This window comes from Leptosomus discolor, chromosome 2, assembly GCF_034619465.1.
Source record: "Leptosomus discolor isolate bLepDis1 chromosome 2, bLepDis1.hap2, whole genome shotgun sequence".
Classification (NCBI taxonomy): Eukaryota; Metazoa; Chordata; class Aves; order Leptosomiformes; family Leptosomidae; genus Leptosomus; species Leptosomus discolor.
The window spans coordinates 28,649,234-28,670,394 of record NC_141392.1 but is presented as its reverse complement, the minus strand read 5'-3'; the positions used below and the strand labels follow the sequence as shown (position 1 = coordinate 28,670,394).

Genomic DNA, 21,161 nt, shown 5'->3' with positions numbered 1-21,161 from the left:
TTTACTCGATGTTTATAACATGACACCTTGAATACGGCATCCCGTTATGGGCGCCCCAATACAAGAAAGACTCATAAACCTAATCGCGTGCACTGAAGCCGCGGCGACGCTGGGGCTAGAGCTCTTGCCTTGTGTCCCTGCTTGGAGGGGGAGCTCGGACACGACGCTTCCTCCGGGCCTGCGGCACCGGGGCCTTCCGCCGGGAGGGCAGGGAGCGCCGCCGCCCGCACCACCGCCCGCCTCAGCAGGCGCCTCACGGCTCCCGCCCAACGGCCGCGCCGCGCGCCACGCCCGCCCGCGCACGCCCCGCCCCCGCGGCGGCCGCTCGCGCTCTCACTTCCTGGGGCGGGTGGGTTGAACATGGCGGCGGGCCGCTGGGGCGGGCGGCGGCTGCTCTGCGCCGCGGCCGCTCTGCTCCTCGCAGCGGTGCCGGCTCCCGCCGCCTCCTCCTCTCCCCCGGCAGGCAGCCCCGGCGAGCCGCGGAGCCGCGTGCAAGTGCTGGGCGGCTCCAACTGGAGCCTGGTGTTGCAGGGCCAGTGGATGTTGGAGTTGTGAGTAACGGCCGCTTTCCCGCCCGCCTCGGAGGCAACGTGCTGGGGAGGGAGGCGGGGAGGAGGGCTTCCCTGTGTGGGGTGGCCGGCGTCTCCCGCTTCAGCTTGGCGCCTGCACCGGGGAGCGGGCATGGCCAGTAACGTCTGCCCCTGCGGAGGGAGAGAGGGGCTGGGGGTGCCGGCCTTCCCACCCCGCCAAGGGACGTGCGGGAGCGGCCGCGCGCCTTCCCCGCCCCTGCAATGGCTGGCCCGCGGGGCGGGGGGCCTGGGAGGTAGCGGCCGGTCGGCGTACAGGCAGGGTCACCTGATGCCTGTGATCTCTCTGTTCCACCAGGCGTTGCGGGCCCTGAGCCTGCAGGCACACGCTCACCTTATTTGAGATGATCTGATAAAAATAGCTTTCCTTCAGGTTGTTGTCCAGTGCGGGCACAGAGCGCCTGAGCGCCCCAAGGTTAAACCGGGCACGTTTCAGTGAGCCTTTCAGCAGCGTGGTTCAGGACAACTACCTGCTGGGGAGTAGTGTCAGGCACTGCACCTTGCACTGATTACCCGTTTTGGGACTTTCACTGGATTCTGTGCAAGCTAGGAAGGCTGAATTTGGTAGGTAATATTTAGCAAGAGTAGGTTTCCAAAGTGGGGTTACATAATATCCCGGTACGCCCTCGCTGCCAGCCGCCTTGCTCTACAGTTCTCGTTCAAGGGAGATGCATCAGATTGCAGTAACTTTTTAGTGCTGCTGTTGCTTTGTCCTGGTGACAGCCAGAGAGGTTTTCCTATTGCTGGCTGGGGTTTTAAGTGCTTCTGACTAACTGGTGGTATCATGGATTCACTTGTAATGTAATACTGTTCTTGAAACACACATGACATTTTGTTCTTGGAGGCTAGCTCACCTGCTGGTGCTTAGAAGGAGAGGAAAGGAACTTGAATTTTTTTTTAAGACAGCAGTTAAAAAAAAAGTGGTTTAAGTAGGCTTAAACCTATCACACACGATATCTGTGTGCTGTGCAGCTGTGAAATAGGATGTTATTGTAGCATGTGTGCTACTCTGTGGAAGTGCTTGAGTTTGAACAGTTTGAAGCAGACTAGGTTGCCCATTGACATCTGAACTCATGCTCTCTCACAAATACTTACCCAGGTGCCTTACGTTTTGTTTTAGTGTTGAATTTGAGTTATCTCTGGTCTCTTATTAGGGGGAGGGACTATCACTTCCCCTAGGGCTTTACTTCTCAGGATCCTACTGGACGCCTGGTGTTAATCAGTGAATAGATGGGAACAGTCCTGAAATAGCTGATTGAGAGTCCCAGGAATGCCCACTATTGTGCCTAAGGATTTGGGGTTGATTTTTTAGTTTCTTCTTTTCATTTATTGTATTCTAAAAGGTAAGGGAAGAGATGATCTTGGAGTGGGAGAAAATAAACTTATTTTTTCAATTGAAAGTTTTCCACATCTGACATCCTAGTCTTGCATGGAAGCTATTGTATGAAAGTTACTGATTCATACATGAGTTGGTGAATCTTAAGGAGGAAAAAAGTCATTTATGGTGACTCAGAGTTTTTATTTGTAAGAGAAAATATTTAAATTGTTAGTGGTGCGTGCCCCTGAGGAAGAAAGGAGAGGAACTGACTGAAATCAGAAGCGGTTGGGATCCTTTAAGTTAAAATCCTTTGTGAGTCTTCACTTCACTTGAAACATGCCCTCTGGTTTGGAGTGACAGATGGCTGACAGTAGCGATGGTGGCAGTTAACTTTGCTAGCTGAATATGGTACATGTTGCTGCATTGCTTAAATTAGACTTATTTTTATTTTATGGACAACATTTTGATGTGTGAATGATCCTTGGCTCTCCATGCTACTTTCTATGGTATATTTCTAGTTCTTTCTGCTTTTCTCCTGAGAAGGAACCTTTTTTGAGGGTACTAACTTGATGCTGCTTTTCTTGAAGTAGTCAGAGTTTGAGAGTCTAAACAGGAGTTTGAGATGTAGTATTGATTTCTTAGGATTCTTATTCTTAGGATTCTGGCAGCTGTTTTCATGCTAATGGATTTTGACTTCTACTGACTTTTATCTGGTTTAGAGATGGTGATCTGTGCAAGAGTCCTGCATGTCAAATCATTGATTCCTTCTATGCTGTGTGGTAGGTCTGTTGGCAAGACTGCAGTATCATTCATCAAAACCTCATTTGCTCAAAGTACTTCTTGTTTGTTCATAAGACCTTTGTTTTCCAAGCAGTACTTATTTTTTATTTTTTTAATGCAAATGTTTTTGTTGTAGCACCTCTGTGGAAAAAGTGTTTCTTTTGGTCACCTGCTCTACATTACAGGCTTGAAGCCCCCCTGCCCTGGTAGGAATGGGTGCTACTACTTCTGTTTAATGTCAGTTTTTCTATTGTGAAAGTATTGTAGGCTAATTACTGGTGACATCCACTTTTTTGTTGTTCTCAGGTGCACAAATAGAGAAACTTAAGTGAGAAAGTACTTGTGTGCAGAACTTGTAGTGGAAATAGGAGGGATGAAGGAAGAAAAATCCTAGCTGAAGTGTGTGTACTTGGCTCACTCTTTGCAACTATTTGGTTATTCATAGCTGGCAAAATTGCAGGCACTGGCAGCACGGTTGCATTTCATTGGTAGAAATGTTCCGGATGACTTTGTGTCTCTGGAAGACGTTGCAACACTTTTTGCTTACTGTTACTATCGCAGCACACAGATCCTCGCTGAAGTGCTGCAAGTGTGATGCTGGAATAAACAGTTTTAAAAGGTTTTGTTACTGACTTATTTCTTGTCCGTAGCTGCAAGATAATGATTCATTAATAAGAGGAGGGATTTTTTGGTCTCTATTTCTAATATTGTGTCTGTTAGGAATATAGAAAACTAATTTCTGGTCTGTTTATTTGAAAGTGCATTTTGCATTTGTAAACATAGCTTGTTCTAAGCTTGGTTGATCTTAATTTAATATCTTTGTCTTTTCAAAGTAGACTAAACCAAACAAACAGCACCCCCCACCCCACTACCCCACCTCCAACAATAAACTTCTTGTCTTTATGCCTCTGGTTACAAATGAAACTCCTGTTGCACCTGCAGTGCTTTGGGTACTTGCCCGTTGGGAAAATCTTTCATTTAACACAGGGTGTTAAATGTTTTGGTTCTCATTTGTTTCAGCACAGACTTAGTGCTGTGCGTGCCTAAAAAAGAATGTTATTGTTTTCAAGAATTCCACAAATTATTTAACAATTACTGTAACTTAGATTGAGAGTTCAATAAGATTGGGGATTTTTTGTCACTTGTGAGAGTATAGTCTCTTACTTTGTTTTGATTTGTTGGTATCCAGGCTTTTATTTGTCTAATTCTTTAAAAAAAAAAAAAAAAAGCAGAGGGTCATGAAAATCAAGTTACTAAAACTCTGGCTTGGTTCTGAAGCCTCTGCAGCCCTCTTGACTGAGTTCAGAGGAAGTGACCAAATGATCCAGGGACTCCTATTTAGTAACTGAATGTGCAGCTGAATCCTGTGCCGTGCATTGACTGAACAGAAACTGATAAAATATGAAACTGAAATATCCTTGGTAGCAGATGCTTTACTATTATAGAAGGGGACAAAACCATGTAGAATGATGGAACTTAATCTGCTGAAGTTCTAGAAGATTTCCCATAATTTTTCAGTGATTGATTTGCTTTCTGTTTTAAAAGTAATTTCTCCATCTTTAAAAACAAATGCTTAATGCTTGTGAAATGGAAAGTTGTTGGGGTCTTTTTTTTTTTAATTGCAGATGGTACACTTATACTTTCCTTGTTTCTGAAACTAGGGAGCTGAAGAATTATGATTTACCCTGCTTTGCTGCTTGTCTTGTTCTTGGAAGTTTAAAATGCATTTCACTACAGAGCTGTAGAACAAGTGGAAAGTAGCACTTGAAATGTCATTTTAGGGAAGAAACTTCCTTTGTTTGCTCTTTGAGGCAGCAACTTGTTCAACTTTTGTAGGGTGACTGTTTTTGGGCTGGGAGGTCTTGCCTGTCTTTCTTGGAGGGGTATTGGCACACTGGAGAAAGGTTCTTGTCAGCTTCCAGAGCATGTACTGTTGTGATATAAGTCTTAGTAGGTTATGGGGACTAACTTCTGTATCTTTGCCTACCACCTGCTCATTTGAAAAGTAGGCTAAAACTATATAGTTGACCTTCTGAAACTTATCCTTTGTTGAAATTGCAAATCTGCCTATCCTGCCTCAAGACCTATCTGTATTTAGGAACAAGAACAAATAAAATGATAGCCTTAAGACAACACCTAAAGACATCAGGCACTGTTTTGTTGGGGTTTTTTTGTATGTTTATGAAATCTATAGCAATAAGGCAAAACCACTTAAAAGAATAAAAGTAATAATTATTTCATTCTGAAATTGTTTTTACCATTATGTTAGGTACTGTCTCAACATTTGCGCCTCTAATTTTAATAGCACTCCCAATCTGAAATCCAGCAAATAACTTGGTTTACTGTAAGCAGTGAACCAAGTAACCGTTATAAAATTTGTGTCTTGAATCAAGAAAAACTAGACTAAATGGGGAGAGTTTCTTCTCGCCTATTTTGCTGTTTTCTCTTTAGCAAATCTTCTCATGCCTGTATCCATAAGCTGGTTTCCCTTTGTACACAGATTCCCACAGCTTGGTGAAATTGCCATCAGAGCAAAATGTAGAATGATTTTTGAGGTTCCATCTGTTTAGCACTGATAGTTACTGATAATGGTAGTGAGAAAGCAGATAAAAGGAGTAGGTTACATTCATTTAAAAAGAACTGAGTTGATGAATACCCTAGCCAAGCAGTTACAAGAAGAGAGATTAGTGGCTTGGAGTTGGGAAGTGTGTATCGGTAAATCTTAGTAAAGTCATTCTGTGTTTATTGATCAACTCTGTAGTGATATGACTGAATGGCATATTTGCTCAAACTGGTTTTAAGTTTTTTGTTGTTTGTTTGGGGTTTTTTTTGCAGCCATCAGTGAAGTTGCTCGTATTTGAAAGCCAAAGCTTGGTCTCTTATACTTTAGGTCGGAGATAGACACAGACTTTGCTTTTGGCTTTATAAGAGCTTAAAACTTTGTTTTTGAATTGCTTTCTTTAAGCCCTCTGAGAAAGCTTCAGATATTGTAATGGGTTGGAGTAGGAACTGGAAAACACCAGGCTACTTTGAAATGGTGATTTTAATCACATAAGTCAATTGTTCTTGCAATGAACCTGACCAGTAAGTAGATGTTAGTTGCCTTATCTATGGAAGGTAGGCAGCGTATGAGGATATTTCAGTGTAAAACTTTGTGCTATGTAAGAGGTCTGGTAATGCCATAGATGAGGTGTGTGTTGAGAAATGTGTGATATCCGCTTGCAGTGAATAACTTGGCAATGTGTAGTTTATAGGTAGGTATGTGGTGTTTTCAATCTGATTCTTAAATGGTGGAGATCAGTAAATTACTTTTTAATGTGTAACAGTCTGCTGAAAACTTTGTTTCCTTAACCAAGTGCTCAGGTCTTGATTTAAATTCCAGTGGACTTTGATTTTAAGTTGGAAAGACCTGTGAGCTGTTTTCTTGGCACGCTTGTAGGGCATAGGGCACAGTGCAAACAACAAGTTAACAGCTAAAGGTAACCCTTTGTGCAAAGGGAGAAGCTAGAGGAGTAATAACCCTAAATTTGCTGGTGTTAACGAAGTGCTAATTATTTTCCTGTCTGTCTGTGGAGTGTGGCAGAAGAGATTTGGTTACATCTTTTGTAAGTGACCTGGTCTTGCATCTTGCGACTTGATGAAAAGTAATGAAGACTGGTTTCAAAGCACACACACACGGATCTGTTTTCCTGCTCCGACAGGTTTTTTGTGGGGAATGTAATAATGGTAGTTGTTGTACTGTGAATCCTGTAGAAATACAAATCGGCCGCAGTTCTAAAAAATTCGTTAGAAGCCTGCAGTGAAATAAAGTACCTCTTTAAGCTTCTGTCCTTCAGGGCGCGAAAAGTTGTTTGAAACTTTTGATAAAGGTGATCTAAGTGTGAAGTATTTTACTCTTCTGTATCTTGCTGAAAGAGAAAGTGTAAGATGAAGTATTTTAAGACTAGGAGGCACAATAAGGCTTTGGCAATAGAATGTTTTTGTTATTTCCTGGAGACACTCCTGAATTCCTTAGTGTTTCAAATGCTGCATAGCAAATGCAGTCATGAAAAGCTGCAGAAAAGTGAAGATATTGGAAGTAAACAGCTATGGTAACTCTTGCAAAAATCTGATGTCCATTGCAAGTTCGTTCTTGTATATGTGGGGACAAGGTGTTTCCTGGCTGGCAAAAATCGAACGCGTAATTTCAGGAATGTAAAGGAAGTATTTTAAGCCTGATTGTATGTGCCAATGTTCAGCTTGAGCGGCTGGATCTTGTAGCATCACATGTGACTGCTGCCATCACACATCCAATATTGGTAATAAAAAACTAGGAAGCCAACAGTTAAGGCTTTTTGTGAAGTTCATTGTTATGTTCTGTCACTGCCAAACTGTAATCTGGGTGGATTTTAATGCTTTGGGCTAAAGAAAATGTTTATAATCATATGAATATTAGCCATGTGTATTGAATATTCTGCTTAATTTCATTTAGAATAAAGGTTCATGAATGTGACACGTAAACATAAATGTTGATATGGGCCAAATTTCTATTTCAAGATCAGATGGTAGTTTAAACAGCCTAAAGGGTTTATTAATCTCGAAAATTTCATGGCGTGACTTTGACATGTCTAGAGAAGCTGGATTTGGAAAACATTCTGACTTCTGTCTTTAATTTTAGAGCAACATCAGCAGCATTATCTGATGGATTTATGCAGTTTCTTACCTGTCAGTCAAGCTACTGTAATAAGATAGTAGTCTTTTTAAAGTACAGTATCTGTCAAACTACTCTTAAAAGCTCTTTATAGGCCAGCAGTACAATGGGAAACAGCTCTGCATGTGAGACTTGTTTCTAGCCTCTTTTCAAAAGATACTGAGGGGCTGTTGCTTGTCAGGATAAGATGCTCTTTGGATGCTTTCACATGAAACAATGATTAAAAAACCCATACATTTCTAGTACAGTAAAATAGAACACATTTTTAAATTGTATCCTTTTAACTTCCAGATGACAAAATCTCCCTTTTTGAATACTGAAGTTTCAAAACTACCATAAAGCACTCAGAGTAAATTTGATTCTACCTCTTTTGTGAGAAATTACCTGGTTTAGGTTCTGTCTTATTTATGTGAAACATCTGTGGGTGGCTGGGGAGATCGCTGTCCACAACCGCTATGAAAATAAGCATTCCCGATCAGAAGACAGCCAGACAGTACAGACTGAAGGAGTAAGGGAGTTCCTTATAGAGGTTCCCAGTTAGTGTAGTGCTTATGTGGGCTGTTAAGGATATTGGCCTTTGCCTATAAAGAAATTTGTTATTAACAGTGGATGAGGAGCGTGGTGGCCTATATAGAGTACTGTGAGAAGCAGTGTGCCTCTAGACCCACTACTATTGCTCCCTTTCATTTTAAAATATCAGAAACCTACATATATACATTTCCACCTCCACACCCCCCAATAAATTAGGTTAAACTGCATAAAGGTCTTTTTTTCATTTGTGAAAGGTTAAGTCTGTGTGTGGGCAATTACTGTGGCTCAGTTCCATGCTATACCTCGCTGATCTGTGTTACTTAATTGCCTATATGACAGACCATTGCAAGCTGCACAAGTTTGACACAGACTTTATCAGCTGAGCTAGGGTAAAATAAATAAAGATGGCAAGTAGGGTTTTATCAGCATTCAAGCAGTATCTGATGATATCTTTTTTGTATTGGCTGTTCTAACTCCATGTTGATATTATCAATAACAACTGCAAATTTGGTTTGATTGTTTCGGTTAGTACTATAGAAAGCTCAGCTCTTGAAACATGCTTTCTTATTTTGCTGAAATTAATCCTAGGGAAGAAACAAGACTTGAGAAACAATCAGTATGAACGGTAGGAATTTGGTGTGCACTCTTTCAAAATCTCTAAAGAGTGCTATCAAAAAGGGCATGCTTTGATGTACTGAGTAGTCGGCTAAGGCAAACAAAATTTCTAGAAGTTCTGGTGTGTGGGAAATTGATACAAAATGTTATGTTGAAGGATACCACTTCAGAGGGCAGCCTGGCTTCAATAATTCAAATAGCTGCCATAGAAATGGATTTATTTAATATGTAAATAGAATAAATCACAATTGGTGAGGGGTTTGGATATGAATTTCTCAAATCTGTGGGGGTTTGATTTTTTTGTTTTAATAACATCAGGAGGAATGTGGGGATTGATAAAAAGACTACTTGATTGTCTTATTTAGTAGACTTGATTAAGAAAAACTGTAGGGTTTTCCTTTGTGATTGGTGTGTTTGTATTTTCTCTGTACAGTAAATCAATTTAGATGTAAGGATATTAAAGGATTTAACCTGTCTTCCCCCTTTAGCTATGCTCCTTGGTGTCCGGCTTGTCAACAGATTGAATTGACATGGGAGAGTTTCGCAAAGGAAAGCGAACAACTAGATATCACTGTGGGAAAGGTGGATGTCACTCAAGAACCAGGTATAGTATGAAATAGACTGTTTTAATAGAAGGGATTATTGAATACAAGTACCACTTACTATCTGGGAATGTGCATTATTTTACTGGAGTGCTTGGGATACCAGCCAAGTCAGAAAACAGGTTTGTAAATCAAGATAACATTATCCACGTTTTATTTCTCCATATAGTTCATATCTGTGAGCTTAAGTTTATAAACTCGGTTTGAAGGGCTAAAGAATTGTGGGAGTGATCTGGCTTAATACTGTATTAAAAGGGGCTTATTTTCTATTTTAATCTACTTCAGTGAAAGCTGTTTCCTGTTTCATTCTTCTCTCCTCCAAACAGTCTGCAGGAGAATCCAGTTCTGTAGCCTCCAGTTACTGAGCGTTTCAAGGTGTGGTAGCATTACCACAGTGTGAGCCCATTTTAATAGTTCTTAATGTTTCCATGATGGTGTTAGTTTATTGCCTTGTTTAATTGTAGCAGTGCTTTAAAGTAGAGATGTTATTGTTGTTTTTCCTGCACATATGCAAATGTGTTTACAAGAAGGGTTTCCTAACTATCCACAGGAGCATGACTACAATCTTATTTATTCCTTTAGTGACTCCCTTCAAAGTTTTGAATGTGTGTTTGTGTAAGCAGTACTATATTGTTTAAACCTCTGTATCTCTTGGGAATGCTTCATGCTTGTTTTGGCTCTGAGGGGATAAAAGATTTTATCAGCAGTATCAAAAGACTGATAGAGTTAGGAAGAGATGTTACTAAAATAAAAAAGCTAAGCTTTACTGATTTTTTTTTTTTCCTTATGTGGAAAATATGTCTATGTTATTATTTGAAAACATGCTGAACAAGTTAGCTTTATCAAGTTAACAGCAGGGAGAAGATTTAAACTCTGGTCTCAGAGCAATTTAAACTCACAAGAAGATGGCAGCTGCTTTAGACCTTGTGTAGGCTAATGTTTTGTTAAAAGTTTAGAAGTATATGAAAACTGTGATGCGGGACTCTCATTTAGTGCGTATACTAATCACTAGCAGTTTATTAAACAGATGAGTTTAGGTATTGCAATTTTTTTTTGCATAGATATCAACTTAGTCACCTTCTGCACATTAATGAAGTGGTGGTTACTCTGGGGTTAAGGCCGCAAATGGAGATCCTGTTACAAATTGTGTCTTGTTATTTTCTCCCAGTTAGACAGGGATTCTTTTGCTTATGCAAGTGTTCAAATAAAAGGATTTCGATCTTGATTGTGGCATTTGGATGTGACTGGAACTTAAAAATGCACTTTCAGAACTGAGGCTGTAAAAATAAAATACTTGAGATATTGAATTACTCTTCCTGGTAAAGAATTTGCGTGGAAGTATTTGGACCTGAAAGGGTCAGGTACTTGCTACTTTCTTTTGCTCTAAATTTTTCTGATTGCTGAGTGATGACAGATTCTTAAGACCTTAGAGGTGTGACTTTTAACCAGAAGTTCCTTAAATATTTGAATTTCTAAATTGCGTTTAGAGAGAGAGAGAGTCTTGACCTCTGAGGATTTTTGACTTCTGCAGGTCAAAGGACCGACCCAAAGTGAATTTGTACCAGAGCATGCATAATATACCTACACTATCCAGTTCAGCACAAAGCATAAAAACTGTAGCTACTTGTAAAACTAATGAATACTCAACCTGGAAAACAAAGATTTGTCACAGATTTAACCTTTGGTGCTGATGTAATTTTGAAGGTATATGAGTTCCTTTGGAAGCTTTCCAAAGTTATTGGGGTATTTTTACTGTAGGCTTATGCTTCAGCCTCTCAGTTGGTGTGCTTAAGTGCTCTAGCTCCTGTTTATGCCTGCACAATGGTACTTTAATTAGCTTTGATTATGTCAAATTGAAAGTAGTCAAAATGCATTAAATTAGGAGAAAACCACTAGATGAGTGCAGGGTTGTGTAAAATTCCACTTCCAAAACCTGCAGGAGAAAGTAGCCATTCATGGTGCTTAATTAGAGCAGATGCCCAAAGAATAGATCCACCAGAACATTAATGGATTTATAGCATATTTCAGTCACTTGATGTACTAGTCTTGAAGTGCTTAGTCTTTCCTCATCTTTTCTATTGAAATGTTTGGCATTTCAGGAGCAAGTAATGGAGATGCTTCTGGATCTCAGAGTTCTGTGTGTTTGTGGTGCCTTTCTTAAGCCCCCAATCACAACATTTACCTGTGATTTAAAACAAGACTTCTTGGGTCTTCTGAATCTGAGTACTTACTTGTTTGATGAAAGCAGTTGTATTTGTAGATGGCATCTATATTCTCCATATATTTGGTGGGGCGTGTGCAAATACTGAAGGGTTTTTCTTATTCTTGATTATCTGTTGACTTTATGATGAATGTGTGTCAGTATTTGATTTGCAAAGACAGATTTTAACTGCATTTCAAGTTAAAACTACTAGCCAGTTCAGGTTTGTATGAAACATGCACCAAAACAATTTACTGTCTGTTCTTAGTTGTTAGGTTTTTTTGGCTGGCTTGCATCTAGTTTTACTGATCTAAGGGGTGCCTTAGGTAAGCAGCAAACCTCCCACTAAAATTCTGGGGATGCTTAGATGCATTTTGACAACAGATTTTATAATTTATAGATTTCTTTGTTCATTCTGAGACTGTTGGAATTTCCTCTAGGATAGGCTACTGGTAAGAGAGATTGAAACTAGCTGTTTTCTTTTCTGTTTGCCTGACTGGTGTTTGTAAGAACTTGAGAGAGTCTTTCAGTATTCCCATGACTTTCTCTGCTCTTAAGCTTATTATGTTCTTTATGGCTCTCCACCTAGTTTTTCTTGTGCAGCTGTGCTTTCTGTTTGACTAATTCTACTATTAGGCTTGTGGTTTTGATCACTTTATATCCCTGTGCTGGCACAGCTTTATAGCTGTTTTATAAAGTTTCCTACCACCCTGCCTCTCATAGCAATAAAGGCAGAAAGCTGAAGATTTAAAATGAAGGTGACTTCTTTTTTTGGAACTTCAAAGATGCTTGCACTTGGTTTGATTTAAACATCTTAAAAACAAACAAAACAAACAAAAACCAAAACAAAAAAACAGACAAAACCCCAAAACAAACAAACCAACCCCAACCCCCCCAAACAAACTTGACTAACTTCTTGATGCCAAAAGATGTTTGCTTTATTGAAAGCTGCATAAGGACTTAGTTTCCCAAAAGATTTTCATCGAACTTTATAAAAGGAAAAGTTAAATAACTGATTTGTACTCTTTACATTGGTACTTTATATGAATGGCAATTGCTGGCTAGAGGAATTTAGCCCTTACTAATGAAGTTAGACTGCATAGCTAGGGGTTGATAATCTCTGCAGTCTGCTGTATTTTTTTTTTCTGAAATAGACTGCATTAGTAGCATGTCTTTCATTTCTGTGGTCTTTAAGTTGGATGTGTTGAATAGTAAATAATATTACTAAGCACTAAAGTGAGTTCCTTCTCTCACTTGCAGGTTTTGTAATTGTTAGGAGGTGGTAGTGTCAAGTAGCCCTCCTGACTTTCTCAGAAGGGAGAGAGCGATGTCTTCACCTGACAGCTTAGCTAGTTGAAATGTACAGACAACCTGCTCATGAGATGTTTGGGAGCTTTTTGCTTCACAGCTGACTTTTGCAATGAAGCCATACACTGGGAGATCTTCCTTGGTGTACCTAACGTGGCAGTGAAGCTGGAAACACTTGCACCTATTACTCTGTAGCAGTACTTAGTGCAAGGCCGGAGAACTTAAAACACCTTCTCCCCTACAAGCTGCTTTTTGATGATTTGGAGAATTTCTCTGTCCTATGAATTGCATTATGTTGTCACTGTCTAGGGTGATACTTGTAAAAAGATTATTATGTATTAGCCAGTCAGTGAAACGTCTGCTTTAAATGTGGGGATCAATTCCAGTCAGCCTCTTGAAGCCCTGCTTCAACCTTTCTTTGTCCTTTCTGCTGTCTTATGTCTGATGCTCAAAATGCTGACATGACCCACCCTTCTGGATGGTGTAAAAAATTATTCTTATGGCTTAAATTTGCACTATTTTACAGGACAGAATGCTGAGACATACCGAGCTTTATTGTCTGTCTGTTGACATATGGTTTGTATTTACCTAGAAAGGAATATTGTATGGGAAGGAGGGATAAGAACCTAGAAACATCCAAAACAGTCTTGCTACGGTCATATTTATGAGGGAGATTGAGCCTTCCTACAGGATATAAGAACAGACTGGTTATGCAGTATATGCACATTATTTGGGAGAAGCAAACAAGCAAATACAAAGATTAATTTATTTAATGACTTGAAGTACAGGAGATCTGAAATGCATGGCTCTAAATCACTTAAAATCAGCCAGAGGATGAATTAAAATCAGGGGCAAGAGTTTGTAGGCCATCATTGTCTTGCTGTCGTTAGTGGCTTAACTTTCAGATGAAACAAAGGTCACCTGGATGAGACTGCACATGGACACAAGCACACAGCATCCTGGAATATGGGTACATCTGTGTGGCTCTTCTTTCTCTTGGCTGGAGGGGCCCACTGCTGGTCTGGTCAAAAATTTCTGCTACGTGCAAATATTGATTAGAGAAATCCATGTAGAAAAACTGCCTCGCAGTAAATGTTCTTCAAGGTCAACTTTTTTCCTTAATTTGTCAACAGTATTTAGTATCTGTTACTGTTTGTAGTGTTTCTGAAGACAGACTGTTAACCTGTAATTACAAACCAGTGGTAAAAGCTATGCAGTCTGCTGCTTTCTAGTCTACAAACACAGATCTGTACGTATTTATAGATAAGTCAGAATGCTGAGAAATTTCAGTTTTACGTAACTGGTTGATATGGGTTTTTTTCTTCCCTTTCTAGGCTTGAGTGGTCGTTTCTTTGTCACAACACTTCCTACAATTTACCAGTAAGTGTGTCATACTAGAAACAGTTGTCTGTTTCGTTATGTGTTCTTTTTCCTGTCCTGTTTGAACGGTGGCATGGAAGATGTACTGAAAACTGGCTTATTTCACTTTTGTCAATCTCTAAAACATTTCTCAGTAACTCAGTGCACTTAGTAAACATGATGTATTTTTAACTTATGATGGAAGCCTACAAATAGTTTTGTACTAGATCAAAGTGATGTTTTTTCAGTCTGGAAACAATATTTAGTAGCATTTGTAAAAACTGATGCAAGTTTGTGGTATTGTCTTCTAGAAGCCTGGCCATATGTGAGCAGGCACATTTGACCTTGTAGAATTGTCACTAAAATTTCTCATTTGAATAATTGGTTGCATGTAAAACAGTATAGACATTTTCCACTGTTTATTTTATTACTTCTGTTACTGCTGAGAATTCTTCATCTGTTGACTCAGTACCAATATGTAGCTGGTGACGTCTACTCATCCGTTGTTTTAAATTGTAACTCGAACTTAGGGGAAAGTGAAGGAATACTGACTTTTGATTTCAATTCAGGTTATTGTTGCAGTTTTGATTGTATGTCCTCATCTGAGGCTTTTCTTTAGTTGTAAGTGACATTACTAAGTTCCCCAGTTATCAATACTGTTAAAAATGCATAAGAAAAGAAGTTTGCTGTATTTCTGCTCCAATAAGATCGTGTCGTTCTTTAAATATTGAACGCTTTATTAAGTCATAGTATTGTGAGTTGTGTTTATGTATATATACACACATATATATTTGCACAGTTTTAATTCTGAGTTGTATGTAAAAAATGGTTTGGTTGTTAACCTCATGTGCTTTGTATTTGGTGTAATGTGAGTGAATATTTAAGAAAAATAGCGGTTTTAATAAATGGCAAAAGCTTGTGCTGTTTAAAAACTGAGACCTTCCATCATGGATTACAGTTTGAAAACATTGAAAACGCTTCAGTGTTCCACATTCTGTGCAAGTCAAATGTATAATGTGTGTCGGTGTTTTGGTTGGTTTGGTTACCATAGATAAGTTTTAGGGATATCTGTGTTAACGTATATTTCTGTTTTTAGTGCAAACAATGGAGTATTTCGCAGATACCGAGGCTCACGGACCTTGGAAGATCTTCAAGACTATGTTTTAGAGAGAAAATGGGAAGCTGTGGAGCCTGTAGCAGGATGGAAGTCTCCATCTTCTATAATGTAACACTTTGTTTTTATTAGCAAGAAACATGTTTTATAGGTCATTATTCATTAAGGGTGCTATGTTGACAGCTTAAAGACAGAAGGCCTTTATTCCCTAGATAGTAGGCTTTGCAGAAACAGTATGTATTGACAGCCTGCTTTCCAGTTTCTCACCTCTAAAAGCAGTTTATTTTCTGCATTTGCTTATATTCCTGCTTGCTAAGGCTTGTTGATATCATCTTTGAAAATATATAAAGAAAAAAGTACAGCCACTGAGCATTATGTAGGTGTCAGTTTCAGTATCTGCTGAGTACTGGAATCAGATGCATGTTTATGTAGATTATTACTTCATGACTTCTGGCTACTTGGGACAGCCTTTAGCTTTAAGGGTTTCTTGTTTATTTGCTTACAGAAAGTCTTGTGTCCTCCTTTGGTATGTGAAACAGTGTAGTGCTTGCACAGTATATCAGAATTTGTTTTCAGGGTCTTGGATTTGCTTTGAAATAGTATAGAATCCTTGCATGATATAAAGGGTGAACCAAAGATGTGGATGGCCTGCATCTCATTCTGGGTAAAGCTATTATGTGCAAATTCATGTCAAAGATCCAGTGAGTGCCCTTGTTTTTTCATCTGAGAATGAGGAAGAGCTGTAGGATATTTAGCAATGGGGAGAGGAGCTACAGGGCTGCATGCTGCTGTGACATGGGGAAAAGGTGGTTATGGCTGCACAGGGTTAAGCTGTGGAATTGCCATTTCTTGATTATGCTCAAATGTCATCTTTCAAGTCACTGTTTCAATGCTTTGTTTTGAGCTGGCTTAAATGAACATAATATAGAGAAAATGTATTTGTTTGCAGTAGCCTCCTGACAATTACTAGGGCCTGAATGGCATTGGAAGTCTGTAGAATCTTTTTGTGGTTTCTGTGGAGTTTGCTGTGTGTCTCAACTCCTGTCTCCCTTGGAACCTTCTTCCTTTTCTTTGTTTTCTAGGATGCACGGCATGGCAGGGCTGTTTCATCTCTCTGGGTGGATCAGGGTAAGTAACTTGGTGGTGCTTTCTATACTCCATTTCTATGTTTATAATAACAATCTTTTCAGAAGTCAAAACCTAACTCAGTACTTTTATTATCCTTTTATGAGAGTTAAATTTTCCTTATCGTTACTGTACATTGGGTGTGTAGTATCTTTGCACTATAAGTATTGTAGTACTAATAGACTATGCCAAAAATGGCAGTTTGATTGTAGAGTTTATCATCAAAACTGAAAAATACTTACTGTTCTTACTGTCTTGGTATAGTTAAAATATTCTATCAAAGTCTGCTAACAGGATGAAATACATTTTAGAGCTGCTGCAAAAATGGTTGTAACCATCAGGAATACATTTAGTATCTACCGGGTTCCCTCACTTAATACTGTTCTTAAAGATTATATGCAGGTTAGAGTCATAAATCATGCTCTTCTGCAGTTTGTTTGCATCTAGTGTATTGTCCAGGAGAAGAGAGGGTAATGGTTTTGGTTTTTTAGTAAGAATTTCTACATCTGGATTTCAGACTGTCAACACCATTTGCATAGGAACACAACAAATTTGGACAGTAGAGTAGTTGTCAGAAGTAGAGGAGAGATGCTTAGCATACACTGAAGTAAGCTTTGAACTTAAAAATATTTCAAGACACTTTCATTTGGGAGCTATTGAAGTTTTTCCTTGTGCATACAAATACCGAGAATTTTTAGACCTTTTCAATTGTGGTCAGGAAACATACTCTTCCTTTAAAATCTTCAAGCGTAGCCAAGATTGAGAGACTGTATTTGATTGTAGTGAAAGGTCATAATATTGTAACATGTAACAAAAAATAAATGTAGTCCAGTGTTTGAACAGCGTTTGTATCACTTCTAGTGAGCATCTAACCAACGTGAAATCAAAGAAAACTTTCAGTTTTTAGGTTTGCTGTGCAAGCTATCTTTGATTCTTTCTTTTCTTTCTTTTACTGGATAGTATTAACTTTTTATAGATGGCTGGCATTTCTCCTCCATGGTTGCTGTGTAATGATGTTGTCTGTGTGGTTTTGTTCCTGAAAGATTAAATGCTCTGGGAAGAAACCTTCTCTAATTTGCTTTCCGCTTTGAATATTTCAGCTGTACATTTTCTTGCTCTTCTTGCCGTGCTGTTGTTGCATATGCTTTAAGAAATGTCGGAAGCTGTTCTGACATTTAAAAAAACAAAACAAAGACAACCTTGAAATTTCAGTATTTAAACTTTTGTAAATGTTGGTTGTGGTTTGTTTTCTAATGGAAATATTCTTGGAAGAGATCTAATGTCATAATTTACTTCCTACCAGACTATCTGACTCGCTGTGACACTTGGTGGAGTCAATTGAATTTGTAGGCTTGAATAACAGACTTTGGTTTCAAAGAAATCTTAATATTGTATTTAGATTATTTTCCTTTAAAATTATAATTTAAAATTATAATATTTATATTATAATAAAGACACTTATTTGTGTCTGCTTAGAATAGGTGACTCCTTTTAAGAACTAAAGAGCTTGACTAAGAACTAAATGGCTTAATTCTAGTTCATGAATGAATTCCGAAATTTAAGTATTGTGATCTTCTGCAACTTAAGTGTCTACCACTCTGCTTCCTAGATGTAATTATGGGGATAAAGGACTGTGTGAGGTTACATTTTTTACACTTGGTGGTGTACTTGTGAAGTGGTTTGTCTCCAATAGTTGCCACCTCCTTACAGAACGTAAGGGTCAAGAACGTTGTGATACTTTCCTGTATGCTCGTACATTGATCTGCAGTAAGTTTATGTATGGCATCTCTAACGCAGCGTACCTTAGGAAGAAGGAATAGTGCATCATTTGCTTAAAAACCTTTTAATGTGAACAACTTGTTTAAAAAAAAAAAAAACAACCCAAACACAACAGGATTTAATGTTGTCAGAAGAATTATAGTATGACATTTAAGGATGACTAGGGCTTGAGAGGGAAGACTTTAGTATAAATACTGTTAAATGAAAGGTCTTAATTAGGTATCAGTTTAATGGTGGCAGCACTATAAATCATAAGTGGTGTTAGATATGAAGTTATTAAGTATCATCTTCTCATTTTCAGCAAATTCATAGCTACCTCACTGGCACTCTTGGAATTCATGTTTGGATTTCTTACTCAATCTTCATCTTAGCTACCTTATTGATTGGTCTGTTCCTGGGTTTGGTAAGAAAGCATTACTTTCTTTTTCTCAGTTACCTAGAACTTCTGCTTTGCATTAACTTGTGAAAACAAACCTCACTCATAAGAGATGCTGAAGTACCTTATTTTAATGATATGTCTCTTCTCCATTGTGTCCAGTGATAGGATGTGTGGGAATGGTTCAAAGCCATGCTAGGGGAGGTTTAAACTGGACATTAGGAAGCATTTCTTTACAGAGAGGGTGGTCAAACACTGGAACAGGCTTCCTAGAGAGGTGGTCAGTGCCCCAAGCCTGTCAGTGTTTAAGAGGTGTTTGGACAATGCCCTTAATATATTTTAACTTAGTCAGCCCTGAATTGGCCGGGGGGTTGGACTAGATGATTGTTGTACGTCCCTTCCAACTGAAATAGTCTACTCTGTTCTCTTCTGTTAAAATTCTTAAGTATTCAGTACTGCAGATCCACTTTCATTACCTACTTCTGGTAAAGGTTAAGACTGGTTCACTCAAGTTAACCTTTTTATGAAATTCATGCTTCGACTCAATTTGATTAGTCCACTGAAGTGATTTTTATATTGGCCTTTTGTATCTAAGACTTTTGTACTTAAGGATTGAACGCATGTGGTCAGACTTGTGTAGAGACTCCAACTTTATAAGAACACAGGCTTTCTGGGAAGACTTTTATTAGCTGGAGTGGGATTGTATTTGTGGGAGTTAGCAATGTAAGTACGCCGCTGCGCTGTTACTCAAAATGAAAGGATGAAAATAATTCTTTAAAAGGCTTTGAAGATTTGGGGGGTTAATTGATTTACTCCATTCCAGGGCATAGCTGCTTTGTGGTTACAGCTTGGTTTTAATAAAATCTGACTTCACTTCTTTCTCCCCTATGATCTTTTGGGTTGAGTTCTCATTAGTAATTGAAAAATCCGACCTATCTTGTTACTAACCAGAACCGGTGCATTCATATATCAGTCTCCAAAACATCAAGAAGGTTGTTCAGACAAACCTGTTAGTTATATATGTGAATGTTAAGGGCCATATCCTGAGCCCTAAGTTATTTCATCAGTGGAAAGAGTTCAAAGTTGCTTTACCTGGGGAGCTGGGATTATTTCCTCTCAGAATATTGAATGATGTGGCTCTGTGACCTCTCAAATATCAATATTAAATGAGAAACTGAGCTGGAAAAGAGATATAGAAGTTCTTTCAGACTAGTTACTTGGTCCACGAGTGTGTTCTGCAACTGCAAAGACAATTTAAAGCAGTTAGGCTGATAACTGGCTTCACTAGCTGTTAAATTGCTATTCCATGTAGGAAGTGTAAAGGTTTTTTCTGGTGCTTGGATCTCTGCCCTTCAGCCCAAATATTAGTGTTATGAAATAAAGAAAAATTGCATGACTGTTTTTCGGTAGTACACGGAAGTGATTTCAAAGCAGTCTGTGTGTATTTAGGCAAAACCACATTTTTATACATAATATGTGTACAGAGTTGGTATATATGAGCAAATGTCTTTCATTATATAGTTTGAACAGCTGCATTTTTACTAGGTGGTAGATTTTCATCACCAAATCAATGTAAATCAAGTTAGCATATCTAGGAGCAAATGAATATGATGTTTTTTAAAAAAAACCTACTTTGCTTCTTCTGCCTTCACTAAAAACAAACCAAAAACCCCTGAAAAAATGTAGAGTTACTCTCAGCTTTTTCCAAAAAGCTTTTCAGTGACTGAAATGGATTTCTTTAACATCGTATCATGTGTCTCTTTTTCCTTTGCATTATTCAAGTGACAATGAGGCACAAATATTTTCCTTGTGTTTTGATTGTATGTGTTTTGCACTAGGCTGCTTTGGATATCAACAAGCACAAAAGGTGGATATACACATTGTGTACTGGGGAGCCAGGGGCAGGAGTAGAATAACATCCCAAACTATAGAAAATCCTGACCAAATTTGTTTCATAAGTTTGTTTGTTTTTTTAAAAAAAGTCCTCAACTGTGTTCTGGGCCTCTCTTCTTAAGATGCAAGCAGATTTGATACCAGGTAAATTTAGGGAAGTAGGAGGCAGAAAATTTGTAATAGAAAGCAGAGAATGTTGGTAGGTATACACTGAGAACATGCTTGTTTCTGTGTTTTTATTTAGCTGTTATCTTTGAGCAAGATAATTGTATGTCTATCTGAAAAAGGTAAGAAAATACTTAATAGTGTAGGGGCTGCTGGGATTATTTGCTAATAAATGCTTTTTTTACCTTTACACAGATACTGGTTTTGATTTCAGACTGCCTCTGCCCACCCAAGTCAAGATACAGAGCTGAAACATCTGGTAAGAACTCTTGAGTGAGATACTGTAGGTTTAAATGTACACTTGGAGGAGAAAGGGCAATACACTGTCAAGAACTTAACTGGATTATTGGTTCACATCTATTCATTTTAGTCATACTCTCAAAGATTGATATGTTGGGTTCTCAAATACCAATGTAAAAGCATCCACCTGGAGGATAGCAAAGCAGACAAAAAAAAAAAACCAACCCACCCACAGAACAGTAATTTGTTTTACTTCCACGCTGTGAAGAGGCTAAATGTGTTCAAAATGAGGAAGTCTTGAAGAAGGATAATGGACTTTGTGTATTTTATGAGGGTGCATATTCACTAGACCTGTCACTTAAATACGGAAAGGAATTTGCTTTGGCAGGATGCTTCCACGTCTTAATAGCACTCTGTATGTTGCATTTGGAAATGCAGCATTCTGAACCTGTAAAATCCTCTGTGTAATTTGTGATTGG

At 38.7% G+C, this 21,161-nt stretch overlaps 1 protein-coding gene across 1 annotated transcript in view; it reads left to right on the top strand.

Annotated features, from left to right (window-relative positions):
• Positions 1-360: 360 nt before the first annotated feature.
• TMX4 (thioredoxin related transmembrane protein 4) overlaps positions 361-21,161 on the top strand; it is a 28,666-nt gene continuing 7,865 nt past the window's right edge. Inside the window, exons 1-7 of the mRNA XM_086460814.1 lie at positions 361-551; positions 9,010-9,125; positions 13,966-14,011; positions 15,087-15,215; positions 16,187-16,232; positions 18,310-18,411; positions 20,638-20,701. Coding sequence (XP_086316940.1) covers positions 361-551; positions 9,010-9,125; positions 13,966-14,011; positions 15,087-15,215; positions 16,187-16,232; positions 18,310-18,411; positions 20,638-20,701 — 694 coding nt within the window. The remainder of the gene's footprint in view (positions 552-9,009; positions 9,126-13,965; positions 14,012-15,086; positions 15,216-16,186; positions 16,233-18,309; positions 18,412-20,637; positions 20,702-21,161) is intronic.